The following is a 13,845-nucleotide window of genomic DNA, read 5'->3' as shown; positions in this document are numbered from 1 at the left end:
TGACTTCCTTCGGGGTTAACGATGTACTCCTCAATCTGGCTGACGACATCCAAGAAGGCAGCAGTCTTGCAGGACTTGATGAACTGCTCCTTGAACTCTTGTCATTGGATGACTGTAACCTGGTGATGGTTGACTTACCTCGGGGTTGACGATGTACTCCTCGATCTGGCTGACGGCATCCTTTAAGGTAGCAGTCTTGCAGGACTTGATGAGCTGCTCATTGAACTCTTGGTACTATTGTCATTGGATTGCTGTAACCTGTTGACGGTTGACTTACTTCGGGGTTAACGATGTACTCCTCAATCTGGCTGACGGCATCCTTGAAGGCAGCAGTCTTGTAGGACTTGATGAACTGCTCCTTGAACTCTTGTCATTGGATGACTGTAACCTGGTGATTATGGACTCACCTCAGGGTTAACGATGTACTCCTCGATCTGGCTGACGGCATCCTTGAAGGCAGCAGTCTTGCAGGACTTGATGAGCTGCTCCTTGAAATCTTGGTACGGCTTGATGTTGTTGTCCTCGATCCAAGCACTGGTGACAATGGTTTAGATTAGAAAAAGGTAAAAGAATATATGTATTTGTATGTATGTTTTATATGTATAATATTTATAAGTGTGTACTATAATATTTATGGATTTGAAATTATTTTTATATTTATATATGCTCTTCCACTTAATGCATAACATTTAGTTATGTTTCTAGCAGTGGCGGATTTGCCCTAAGGCCCAGTAGGCCCGGGCCTAGGGCGGCAAGACATTAGTGGCGGCAGTCTATATGATGGATGCTGAGAAAGGGGCGGCTAGTATAGTTACTACAGGGCCTGGGGCCTAGGGCGGCCAACACTGCAAATCCGCCACTGGTTTCTAGGTTAGTCACTTCTTTAAGTCTTGCCGTCATGTGTGTACAATACAAATGTTGGTTTGATTTTGAATACCATTGTTTCCTATTTATCTCTCTCAGTTGTTCAAAGGGCTAGATGGAAGAGATTAAAGGAATAAATTCGCGCATGTACAGACTTACTACTACTAAGAATCTGGTCAGTTCTACGGGCTTCTTATAAATACGCGCGCGAAAACAGATAAATTCTATACAATCCGGGGCACGAAAAGGGCGTTCGCCTGCAGGTCAAAAAATTTGGAGACCTCTGTCATACGGCCCGAGTGGCGAGCGTCCAACGGCGCGGGCAGCGTAGAGAGTACATTTAGGCTTTTCGCATTTGTTTAACATGGACCCCGCACGCTCCACGTCACAGACAGTCCACTCAAGTCGTACATGTAACCCCAATTTTTGGCATGGAAAAAGGAAGGGGGAATACTTATATAGTTCTGACGCCTCTCACATCGCTCCCCGAGTTATAATAACGGGCAAAAATTCTCTAAGCAAAATCAAACTGAAGTTACCATCATAAGCAATAAGATGTAGTTAACAAGTAATTAGCCATTTAGCTAAGTCTACCCGTCTATGTTTTAAGGGATTCGCTCTGCCAAAAAACTGTCCTGCAGTTTGGCAGAAGAGTTATTTTGTGAAATGTGAAAAAGAGTTTTTTTTTGTAATATTTATTTATTGAAACAATCAGTCGACAATATAATCACCATCATTATCTAGAATATGTAACCATCTGCTAGGCAAAATTTCAATACCCTTGGCCCAGAATGAAAGTGGCTGAGAGGCAAAGAAGTTGGCAAGGTAATGTTTTAGGTCGTCAGAATTTTCGATTTTTTTTTACGAAGATGCTGTTTCAAAGCCCGAAAAAGATGATAGTCTAGATCAAGGTGCTAGATCAGGCCTATAAGGTGGGTAAGGTATGTTGTCCAACCGAGCTCCTCTAGAAATTTACAGGTTATTTTCGCCGTATGTGGTCGTGCATTATCATGAAGTAATGATACTTCAAGACGTTTTGGCCTTTTTTCTCTAACAGCGTTCGCCAACTTTTGTAGTTGATTCACGTAGGCTTCGGCATTGATAGTCTGATGGTCCTCCAGTAATTATGTTGCTGTGGGAGTCCACAGCAACATTCCTTGCGAATCCCAGAAAACTGACAGGAGAAGTTTCTGGCCATGCGGACTGCTTTTTGGCTGTGTTGGTGGCCGTTTATCGGAAGGCATCCAAAAGGCTTTTCGTGTAACGTTCTCGTACAAATCCCAGGACTCGTCTCCAGTGATGATTGACTCCAGGAAGCTCTTTCTTTGGGGGCGTAGCAGCAGACTTTCACAAATGTTGACACGTAATGCACGTTGAGCATCGGTCAAAGCATGAGGCGTCCATCTTGACAAAACTTTACGGTAACCCATCGACTGCAGATGGCGATCTATGGTACTGTAGTGATAGTTCAGAGTTTTCTCTAAATCCCTGGTGGTGGAATCCGGATGCAACTCAAGCTCGCGCCGCAATTAATGCTTCTTCGTCAAAAGTGACGGGGCGACCAGTATGAGGAATGTCTTTTAGACTTGTGTTTCATTCATTACCGCCCATTCTTATACCCCACTGAACTCCTTTATAAAGCATGTGAAGTACTAACTGTTCGTCAACTATTTATATTAAGCACAACACTTAAGCAGCACACCAAAATTCCTTTCAACACTGCATATAGTAACAAAAGGCGCAAAGATATTATATGTATTCAAACCGTACAAAGAAAACACGTATTTTCATCTAGATTTTTTGTCTTTTTGGGCCCTTATTTGTACAACAGGTTAAATTCAAAACTAGACTTATACCCACTTAGCTATGCTGGTTGTAAGAATATTCTACGACGCGCCCTTCAAAAAATTACATACGATGATACAGAGAACTTACTAATAGTCGTAAAAGTGATGAAGTGAAGTGATGAAGTGATTTCTTACTGTACTTTGATATAGAATACTTAAATAAGTTATTTTGTTAAGGTTATCACTATTTATAATTATAATTAAGTGAATAATTACAAATTAATTAATATGGTCCTATTCTGCCTGAAACACAGGAACTCCTAGTTCAGGCATTTGTAAACTTTTCCTTATCCTTAGTCTTTAAGTGCTAACACTGTACTTATACCGTTTTCAATAAAATTATTTGTATTGTATTGTATTATTATATTGTATTAAAGCGCTGGAACAAATTTCGTAGTGTGCGATCGGTAGTAGTGTTTTGGCCAAAAGCAGTGTTAATCTTATTTGCAGTTTCCCTCGAACGGGTCCCCAATTTGTGTTCATATAAGTAAATCGCTCGAAGCCCTCTGCTGCAAAATGTAACAACAGGTAAAATGCTAAATACGCAAAATGTGCACAAGATAAAACGTACAAAAACACATTGTAATACAATCGCACAATGTACAAATCTGAAAATGCGCACTACTAGCAAAACGTACAATACGCAAAACGTGCAATATGCAGATAGAGTTGTAAGCAAAATGTACTCTTTTTTTTTGCCTTTTATGTGTCCCACACCACTGCTGGGTTTACTCCTTTACCCCTTAACCTCATCCTTAAATCCTAAAGTATGGGAAAGTAGAAATTGATGTATTGACTTAATTCCTTTTCAAATACCAGACCTTAATAAAAAAATGTACATGCTGGTGGAATTAGGGAATACAAAACCGGTTAGTTTTGTATGGTAAAAATAACCGGTTTTGCATTCCCTACTGGTGATGCTGGTCTTTGGCGTTCCTGGAAACAAACATTTACCGTGTACAGCACATATTTTGTTTTCCGACGATTAAAAAAACAGTTATAGGTAACTTATTAACAATCTAGTCCGATTCAACCCTACCGAAACATAAGTTTGCGGACACGAACTTTTAGGGCACATCCCTAACCACATCTGGAACTACTGGGATTCTTGGAGTCGATAAACCCAGCAGTGGTGTGGGACACATTAAAGGCAAAAAATAAGGCGTTTTGCGTATTGTACGTTTTGCTAGTAATGCGCATTTTCAGATTTGTACATTATGCGATTGTACAATGTGCTTTTGTACGTTCCATTCATCCATTTTACCTGTTGTTACATTTTGCGCGTTGTGTACATTTTGCGGTAGTGGGCCTGGAAGATGTTGTTGGTCCATTTTTTTGAATTAACTAAATCTCTGTAACAAGCCCGCTCTTATATACCCTACGTGAAAGATTCGAGAACATTCTATTACATACTAGATTTATTCTAGAATATTCCCGAGACTACTAAAATATCAAGAAAATTTAGAAGTGGGAAAAAAATTATGCAACAACCCAATAATCCCGTATAAATGTATAGGATTACAAAGTTACATTTGCAGTGAATGAATCAGGGTACATGTATATGTATAATATAATGGAAGTCAAGAAGTAGAAGGTACCGGAAAGGAAAAAAAAAAGTAGGACTATCTACAAAAAGAAAACGTAAGTAGGGACTGAATAAATTAACCGACTTGGTATTACATGGATCTCACCACTTTTTACGGTAGAAGAACTGAGTTGCGAGACTTGGTTCTTTTTACAAGTTATGTTTTTGATGGCACTACTTTATCACAAATTGTAACAAAAGTTATAAGTAGTTACCATGTTATATAACAATTTGCAACAAGCTTTCGCAAGTGTTAAATGTGGGAGCGCTTGTAACATCTAACATGTTACATAATATTATAAAACAATTACAACAAAAGTTTTAATTTGTTCAGTGTTCCAATTTGTTGTATAACATTAAAAGATTTAAAAGTTATGCAACATTACATAAAATGATAACAATGCGTAACTTTTGTTACAATTTGTGATAATATGTTATACATATGTTATACAACAAATGTTTCATAACGTTAAATAACACTTTCTAACATTAATGTTGGAACACCATAAAAAAATAAAAATACCTAAAGAAATAATTTTGTTTTATTTTAATTCTCGGTTTTTTTCCAGTGGTAGAAGGCGAGAAGACAAAATCCCAGCTATTAAAGAGGTAACATATGAGCACCATGTGTGGTAACAGCTAAAAGCCTAGCATGTAATGTTGCAGGGCCGGATTTAGGGTACAGCGAGTGGAGCGACCGCTCTAGGCGCCAAATAGTAGGGGGGCGCCAAAATGGAAAAGGGGGAAAACATCTAAAAAAAAAAAGTTTTAAGGCGCAGGGTAGGGCAAGGCATTCTTCATACAAACCTTGTGCACGTTTTATTCGTTAATTTGGCACTATAGCATTTAATTTCATTTTTTGTTTGTACATATTGGATATACGCTAAACTTGATGTAGAATTTTTTCTTTATAAAAAAAAAATTAATACAAAAAAGTAAAAAAAAAAAAATACTTCAAGCCCTAGCTAATAGAAAAATAAGCATATTTACCAAAAATAATAACTGTAGCGCAAACACAAACGAAGAAAAACGCGCACAAAGTTTGTATGGACAGAGCTTGCCCTACCCTTCGCCTTAAGTGGCGCGGGCGCGCATATACGCGCGAAATGGCGGGGTGGGTGTGATTTGAGCTAACAAAAATCCATATAAACCACGGCGCAAGCAGAACTGACTTGTAGGAGATAAGAGTGATACGACAGGTTTAGTTGTGTCAAAGATGAAGAAAAGAAAGAAAGATGAACCATGAAGAGGATATTCTAGCCCTCGACAAACCACATTGTCCTCGTTGCGAGGCCGAAGGTCGAGCGACCAAAGGATCGATGTCGGTGTCTATCCGACGGGGCAAAGACCTGACGGAATTTGTGCGTTATGGTATACAAAAAACTAAAGCCGGGTTCCTCATAAAACCGAAGGCACAGAGCGTCTCAGCGAGGTATGAGCCAAAGGAATGAGCCAAAGGAATGCAAGCGTGATGATGAGCCAGTTTCGAAGCTCTAGGAAACCGAAGGAAATACACGTAGTAAAAATACCGAAATGCGCATCCTGAGGCAGAAGGCTCAGTTCTATATGTTCTTCTTAATGTTATAAAATACATTGATGGCAAAATAAAAGGCCTGACGGTCGGGTTCGACGCCCCGTGAAGGCTGAAGACCCGAAGTATACCAGCAAGTTCCGCTTCCAAGCGAGGCCAAAAGACCAGGCAGCATGAGAGCTAAAATCAATCGAAGTTCTGCTCTCCTGCAGCTCTATCTTTGGCCTTGCATAGAAGCTCGGCCCTTCGGTATCACTTCAACTTGGCCATGGATGCAATTTGCTATTCTCTCGCAAACCTTGCTTTTAGCCTCGAACGGAAGCTCGAATCCGACGCTCCGGGTCATCAGCTCTATGCAGAGCTTGGTTTTCGGCCTTGTTTTTAAAATACAGCCATTTGTTTTTGTTCTAGCTCAGCTCTTCTGAAGCTTGTCTTTTGCTTGAAGATCGCCTTTTTGATAAAGTGTAGGTATCTTAGAATATAGTGGCTCCGAAATAGAAAATAATTTTTTGAAAAAAAAAAATCATTTTTGGTACAAGCTTTTATCGCTGACTGTAATTTTCTTTCCACAGGCAACTAATACTCATTGAGACAATTCTAACAACCCCAAACACAGTTTGCGTTGTTTTATCAAAGAGTTCCCATGGCCACCTCCTGTCTCCATCACCAGTCACCAGATCAGCGCCATGTCATTACATTATTGCATTGCCATCCGATTTACATATGTATGTAAAATTTCAGCTCAATCGGAAATCGGGAGGTGGGTCAAATTTAGCTTCCAAGACTTTTTTTTTAATACTACGTTGGTGGCAAACAAGCATACGGCCTGCCTGATGGTAAGCAGTCTCCGCACCCTGTGTACGCCTACAACTCCAGAGGAGCCACATGCGCGTTGCCGACCCTAATACTCCGCACCCTTGTTGAGTTCTGGCAACCTTACTCACCGGCAGGAACACAACACTATGAGTAGGGACTAGAGTTATTTAGCTGCGGTATTCTGTAAGGTGGTGGTACTTCCCCAGTTGGGCTCTGCTCTAGATCTGGAATGACATCCGCTGTGCTGTGCCCTACCACACAACGCGAGCTGACATTCACAATGCCCATACCTCACTTAGATTTGAATGAATGAATGAAATACTTTATTGCGATTTTTTTTTTTATACATATACATAAGATGTTAAGTACATTATTGTTGAGTAGCAATACATGTTTAGCCACAAAATGGCATGCAAAATAAACTTTTGTCTCCTAAAATAAATATTAATGTGAAATGACATGCTATAAGAAGTACAGTAGTAGTTGACCCACACTAACAAAATAACATACATACTCACAGAGCAACTTAGTTACATACATAGCAGAATATATGCACGCGATTCGATATGTTAAGACGAAATAAGTAGGTTCATCCTTACTTTATTTCACGTCAATTAACAAAGAAATATTGTTTATGTGACTGCTACATAATGAAAGGCATTAAAATACGAGTGTGAGTTTATGAAACTCATTTAAACTTAAATAAAAGCTTCTAAAAATGCTTCCTCCCACTAACTTTCGGACCGTGGGAAAAAAAAATATAATAACTACTTATTGAATTAAAAAACTTACACTATTTTGGAAAAGAGCTGATACTCTTCAAACTGCTGGATGGATTTCTATCAAACATAGTTAAGAACCATCGCAAGGAAACTCGGTTTCACATTAAATCTGAGAAAACCGAATTTAACCAATTTGCGAGACCGAAGTGATTCCATAAGTGTTCCGTGGAAAAAGTTTTGTGCGGAACACTAAAAACCGCATCGCAATCGGTCCATCCGTTTGACAGCTACTATGCCACAGACATTGACGTTAAGGTGCGACCACACTGCTGCTTAAAAACGGTGACGGTACGGAATCGCAATGACGCACTGTAAGCGTACCGTTTTTATCGCATGCTATCCACACCGCTGCTTAAAGCAAGCCGACGGTGCAGAATCGCAGTGACGCGTCGTAAATGTCACAATTTTATCGCATGCCCTCCTAGTAAAATCGTAAAGTTTACGGCACGTTTTCTTTGTTATACCAAGACGGTGGCAAACAAGCATACGGCCCGCCTGATGGTAAGCAGTCACCGCAACCCATGGACGCGGAGATTCGGACGTAACTGAGATTCCGCAGCGTCACCGTATTTTGAGCAGCGGTGTGGAAGTGTGATGGCACGCAAAAAAATCAGTACGCTTCCTATGCGTAACTGCGATTCCGTACGTTGACGGTACGTCAAAGACGGATGGACGGTTTTCTGCAGCGGTGTGCGGTGTTGTTGCACCTTTAAACATTTATATGTTTAAAGGTGCAACCACACCGCGGGTTAGGGTTTTAGGGGTGTTATCACCCCTCTTTTTGCGTCGGGAGTTGAAAAGAACATGAAAGTAAAGGGTTAATAAGGACTTGCAATGAAAACTATTTTAGGGCCGATTTTTCAATTCCCAGATAAATCGCCGAATAGTTATCCCACCGATAAAAATAACTGACTGTTTATTTGTTGGTTAAAGATTTTCAATTTTTCATTCCTTTTTTATCCAGAGAATAGTTATCTGTGGTTTTAACCAGCTAACTTCGTTTTAAACAAGTGTAAGCAGGATGCAAAGATACAGAATTCAACATGTTAGAGTGAAACAGAAACACAACGCTTAGTTGACATTTGATGTTTGTTGCCAAACAAAACATAACCTATTACATTACATTACTATTATTACCCGCGTAATATACGTACAACAGTATCGTGTTATTTAATCTTATACCTTTAAACGAGCAATTCTTGTATATATATATATATATATATATATATATATTTTTTTTAAATTGTTTTAGACAAGTTTAATTTAGTAAAAAATGTAGTTAAGATTATCACCTATACACCACCATATTACATTAAATAGTTATAACCGAGCAAAGCTCGGTCGCCCAGGTACTTATTATTTAAATCCGAGTGGTTTTGTGATCATTTCATTGAAAAATGAGAGATATGAAAAAACGTGAACTTTGAGAAATCGTAAGTGCATTTATTTACCGAATTTTTAATAATAAGTAAATAAATAGATACATATATTAAATATTTTTTTATATATTTTTATGCTACATATATTAATAAAAGGAGATCAAGAATATAGTTTTCTTTAGATATTTACTTTTTAACACATTAGTACTATTATTGTTGTTAATATTTTTCTATTAACATTCTAAATTTTATTCTAGTAGCCAGTTCAAAGTTGTAACATAACCTAAAAACGTCCAACTTAACAGAGCGATAGGTACTAACTGGCTCTTGAACGAACAGATAACTTTATTCCTCCGTTAACGGATTTATTCCTCAGTTAACTGCTATCTGACTGTTGAAAAACTGAAGTTGCCGCTATCTGTAGAATAAAACCTATCTGACTGTTTAACTGGGGATTGAAAAATCGGCCCTTAAACTATTAAATTATTTATATAAGAATTCAAGTCTTGGAGGCCCTTTACGTCTCTAAGATAATTTAATGTTTTTTTTTACTATATTTTATTTCTGACACTTAGAAACTTTTGGTATTTGTATGTTTTATTTTTTTATCATAGATTATTTGTGTAATGGACATTTAGAGAATGTATACACCTAAAGTATCTAATATTTCATTGATTCAATATTTGTAATTGTATTTTGTTATTTTTGTTGATTGTAAAAGTTTTACATGTATTCATATTCATATATTTTATTGCGTCCATGTTCATTTGTACATAGGATGGTATTATAAGTGCCCCTGCGGCTTGTTTACTGAATAAATGTTTGATATTGATAAACATATGCCGTTTTTGAGTTTATGCACATAAAAAACCACCCGACGTTCTCTTGGTCGGTGTTTAGGAAACTTGAAAGGGGTACGTGTACGTACACGGGGTTTTCATACACTGGTTAACTCGGTTTCGGGTTGATCTGGTAGAGTTTTGTAACAATTGAGGTCACACCGATATAAAATTTGGTTTCAGATTGGATAAAAATGCTTCTCTACATACTGGGGCAAGTGAAAGAACAGGCAGAATTTTAGCACAGATGGAACTTGGGGAGCCGACCCTTTCTCTACCTCTTTTTGGGGGGTAGTCACGGCACGATCTCGTGGCTACCGGGCTAAATCAGCTCTGTTAGACCTAAGGAACAGTCGAGCTAAGCTGCATCGCCTGAGACAAAAGTGCATACTCACTGCACTTAGGTACTTGCCCCAGTAGGTATGTATAGTATTCGCACTTCTCAACTGACGACGATGACGCAAAAAAATAGGTTTGTGAATTTGAAACTTTTGTGCCCTATATTATTTGCATACTTCGCTCGAAAATTCGAAATTTAAAATGATTCACAAGTATGTGGCTATGTAGGTATATACGCCGATTTACAATAGGCATTCAATACTACCATGTCGTAACACTGAAAATTATATGAGGTTATGATAAAGTTTAACTTAAAGACTGTTGGAGCATAACTACCCGGTGGGGAGCAAAGTAGGCACCTTGTAACTATTTTAAGTTACTAGTTTTTATCATAAACGTCTAAGACTTCTTTTGACCGGTTTTTACAAGATTTTATTTACTTTCACCTGACCGTTATCTTTTTGTAATCAAATCTTGCAAGTTAAATTTGATCCACTTCCCGGTTTCGGGTTGAGCTGAAAATTTGCATACATATGTAAGTCGGGTGACATGCAATATTATGGTACCATCGAGCTGATCTGATGATGGAGACAAGAGGTGGACATAAAAACTCTGTGATAAAACAACGCAACCTAATTGTGTTTGGGGTTTTTAGAATTTACTCGATGAGTATTAGTTGCCTGTGGAAAGAAAAGTACAATCAGCGATAAAAGCTTGTACCAAAAATGAAATTTTTGCCAAAAACTTATTATGCAAAATGAGTTTAAATAAATTTCTAATATTTCTATAGCTCGTTCGCTGATTGGTTATGCTGTTAAATAAAACCCATAGCATATATTATGCAAGGAATAATGTTCATATCTTTGTAATAGGCTTCGTTATTTTTAAATAATAATTTTAGTTAAGTAATATATTCGTCACAAATGTACTGGCCCTTAAGGCTACCTGGCTCATCATCATACACGGGGATGACGGGGAAACATCGGGGACACGCTGCCATGACATTGAGTAGCGTTACCGCGCTGAATGGCCAATGATATGTATTGGACCAGGTACGATCCGGAGCGAGAGACCCCCTGTCCCTCAACCGCCGGTCTAAATCCCTCATGAGTTCCTTGCCCTCCAAAGCCCAAGGTCCCGTAGTCGCTACAGCAACTGGCATAAAATCGTATATTGGCTCCAGGGCAGAGTACCCTTGAGCATGCTTCATTTTGCCCGCATATTACGCGACAGACCCAATGGAACTGACTGTGAGACTCAAGTGGCACGGCGCAAATGTACTGACGACGCACGTTGCATTCCATGGAATCAATGTCAAACCATCAGACCTCATCCTCTTGCCATCTGTGCGGCACAACCTTGGGGTTTCCAAAACGACGGAATGTTGGCCGACAGCAGAGCCCCGCGGATGACATAATGCCTTGAAACTTTCTATGTGCATATACCTAATTGTTATGCATGTGATAAACCTTTCTTCCGATTCGATCACATGCTTTAAGGGAAATAATCTCTTCCTAGCTATAATCCCATTATTTTGGGGTTTGCTCCCCTTGTTTTCATGCGTCAGGATGTTTAGTCCTGAGTTGTCTTGTCTCTAAGGTAAGTTGGGGTCATTACAGGTTGTGGTCACTGTAGACCACCATGTGGTTTTGGCTTCTTCCATTTTTTTTGTAGACTAATTTGCAACACAAGAGGGGTTGTATGTGCGCTGCCGGTGTTTAAGATTACGATGGGACTACACTCTTTTTTTGAAGGTATGAAGGCTGTATTGGTTCAAAAACATGCAACAGTTCATTCCACAGTTTGGCTGGAAAAACGCACAGTTGAGAACTGCCTGCCTGTCATGTTTCTTCCATGTTTGCCTGCTTGCTACCCTATTTTCTGAAGCCAAATCTTGTCAAACAACGTGGTTGAGGTTGAGGCATCTTGGCGTGTGGCCATACCAGCAAAGCCTTCTGTGATGGGTAATAGGGATAACTTCCAATCTACATCTGATGTATTCATTTTCATTTTATCAGGGCTTGTTACGCCTATTGCCCACCTCAAGATGCTGACTTTTTCTTAGCTTTTCCCAAGTATAATATCTATTATCTTCGATTACCATAATAGTTACTCATGAAATAAAACTATGGAAACAGATTATATTGCATACAATGAAAATATCCCATGTTTCAAATGCTTTACAGTATTTTTGTGGTCAAAAGGTGACTGAGTTTTCCCATGTAGATCTTGTCTGTGCCATGCCATGTACCATACATGATACCTAACTCTCCTCCTAGAAGCGGAAGCCATTTTAAACTCAACTTCTAACTCAAGTCCCTCTTGGCACAGAAGACCAGGAAACCCTTGTTAGCAACACAAGGGTTTCCTGGTCTTCTAAATGAATCAACCTTCCATTTTCTGATTAACTCATCTTCAAACCAGGTTTTTCCAGCAACCCTTGATATTTTTTTAAACTTTGATTGGTAGAATACAGAAGGACACCAAAGCTCTCCATTTTTGCCAGCCAGCATTGACACTGTGAACTTGTGAAGTATTTTCTTTCTCATTCCTTAGATATACATATTAGATCTTATTGGTTGGTGGTATCACCATCAAAGTTGCAATCTAGATGCACATTTCTGCTGATGTCAATGCCATTACTTTCCATGTTGTATATATATATACATTTTTTGGTCTTACTCCATCAGAACCAGGTATTCAAATATTACATGGTTTAGCTATCTATTATATGAGACTAGCCTTCCCAGCTAAGATTCCTGAAGACTTTATGAGACTTGAACAAGCTCGAGTGACATTATCTGTCTTTCACTCTTCATGATATAGGAAACAGTTTACCTATGTACTTTAATACTACATATTTTATCTGATTTTTAACTTACAGAACAGAAAGTGGTCAAGTAAGAGCTAAGTGCACTACAGCATACTAGCACCGTCTACAATAAATGTAGAAGGGTTGTTGAACCTAGCCAGGTCCTATCTAAATAACATAGCGACAAATTAAATATTCATATATGTCAACAAGATTTAATATTAAGACCTGCATGTACTGGTAACATTTCAAATATTATATTTATTGAATAGTTCTATCTTGTCAGATAAACTGATTTTAAAAAGAAAATATATGCAAAGTATTAATTGGACTTCAAACTTGTAAATTAGCTTTATTTAAATGGTGTATGTTAAGGAAATAATTTTATTATGATACAGCTTGCCAGTGTTGCCAGATTTTTAGAAAAAAAATTTTTTTATTAGGTTTGGTAAGATTATTAAATTCAAAATTGTGTGTTGATGAGCTAGTTTAGGACCTAAAGTCTGTCAAAGGGCTATCTCATTTCAAACATAGACAGAGGGAGTCATACTATCTTTGTCTTACACTAGTACTAGCATCCAAAAGAAAAGGATGAGTATAGTTATTATTGTTCTTATTTACTGACAAATTGGTTTGACCAACTATATATGATTTGACTTGTGTTGACATATACTTACATGACAACAGGTATGTCCCAAAACACCTGATATAAATATCAATATGTATAACAACAACATAGTTTACATGGCTTGTCTAGTGGAAATATATAAGATACTTACTAGTTATTGGTCCCGAAGAAGTAGATGCATTGCACAGCCGACTTTTTCGGAGGCTTGGACAGCTCAGGGGTTGGGATGGCTACCTGAAACCACCATCATTTCCTGTTAGTTCTGACAGAGGTTATGCTCACAACCAAAGCATCATAACACGCCGATTTACAGTTCCCTCGTTTATACTCCACGACGTTATCAAAACAGAGTCTAGGGGACGCCAACGCCAATCTGAATGGCCAAGCTTACACGTAATAATAGATTTCCCGCCTATTACTCTT

At 38.4% G+C, this 13,845-nt stretch overlaps 1 protein-coding gene across 1 annotated transcript in view; it reads right to left on the bottom strand.

Annotated features, from left to right (window-relative positions):
• LOC133524719 (cytokine-like nuclear factor N-PAC) overlaps positions 1–13,845 on the bottom strand; it is a 122,551-nt gene that overhangs the window by 108,316 nt on the left and 390 nt on the right. The window contains exons 3-4 of the mRNA XM_061860859.1: positions 13,574–13,656; positions 408–534 (exon numbers count right to left, since the gene is read on the bottom strand). Coding sequence (XP_061716843.1) covers positions 408–534; positions 13,574–13,656 — 210 coding nt within the window. The remainder of the gene's footprint in view (positions 1–407; positions 535–13,573; positions 13,657–13,845) is intronic.

The sequence above is a fragment of the Cydia pomonella genome, chromosome 14, assembly GCF_033807575.1.
Source record: "Cydia pomonella isolate Wapato2018A chromosome 14, ilCydPomo1, whole genome shotgun sequence".
Classification (NCBI taxonomy): Eukaryota; Metazoa; Arthropoda; class Insecta; order Lepidoptera; family Tortricidae; genus Cydia; species Cydia pomonella.
This window is presented reverse-complemented; position numbering and strand designations above follow the sequence as displayed.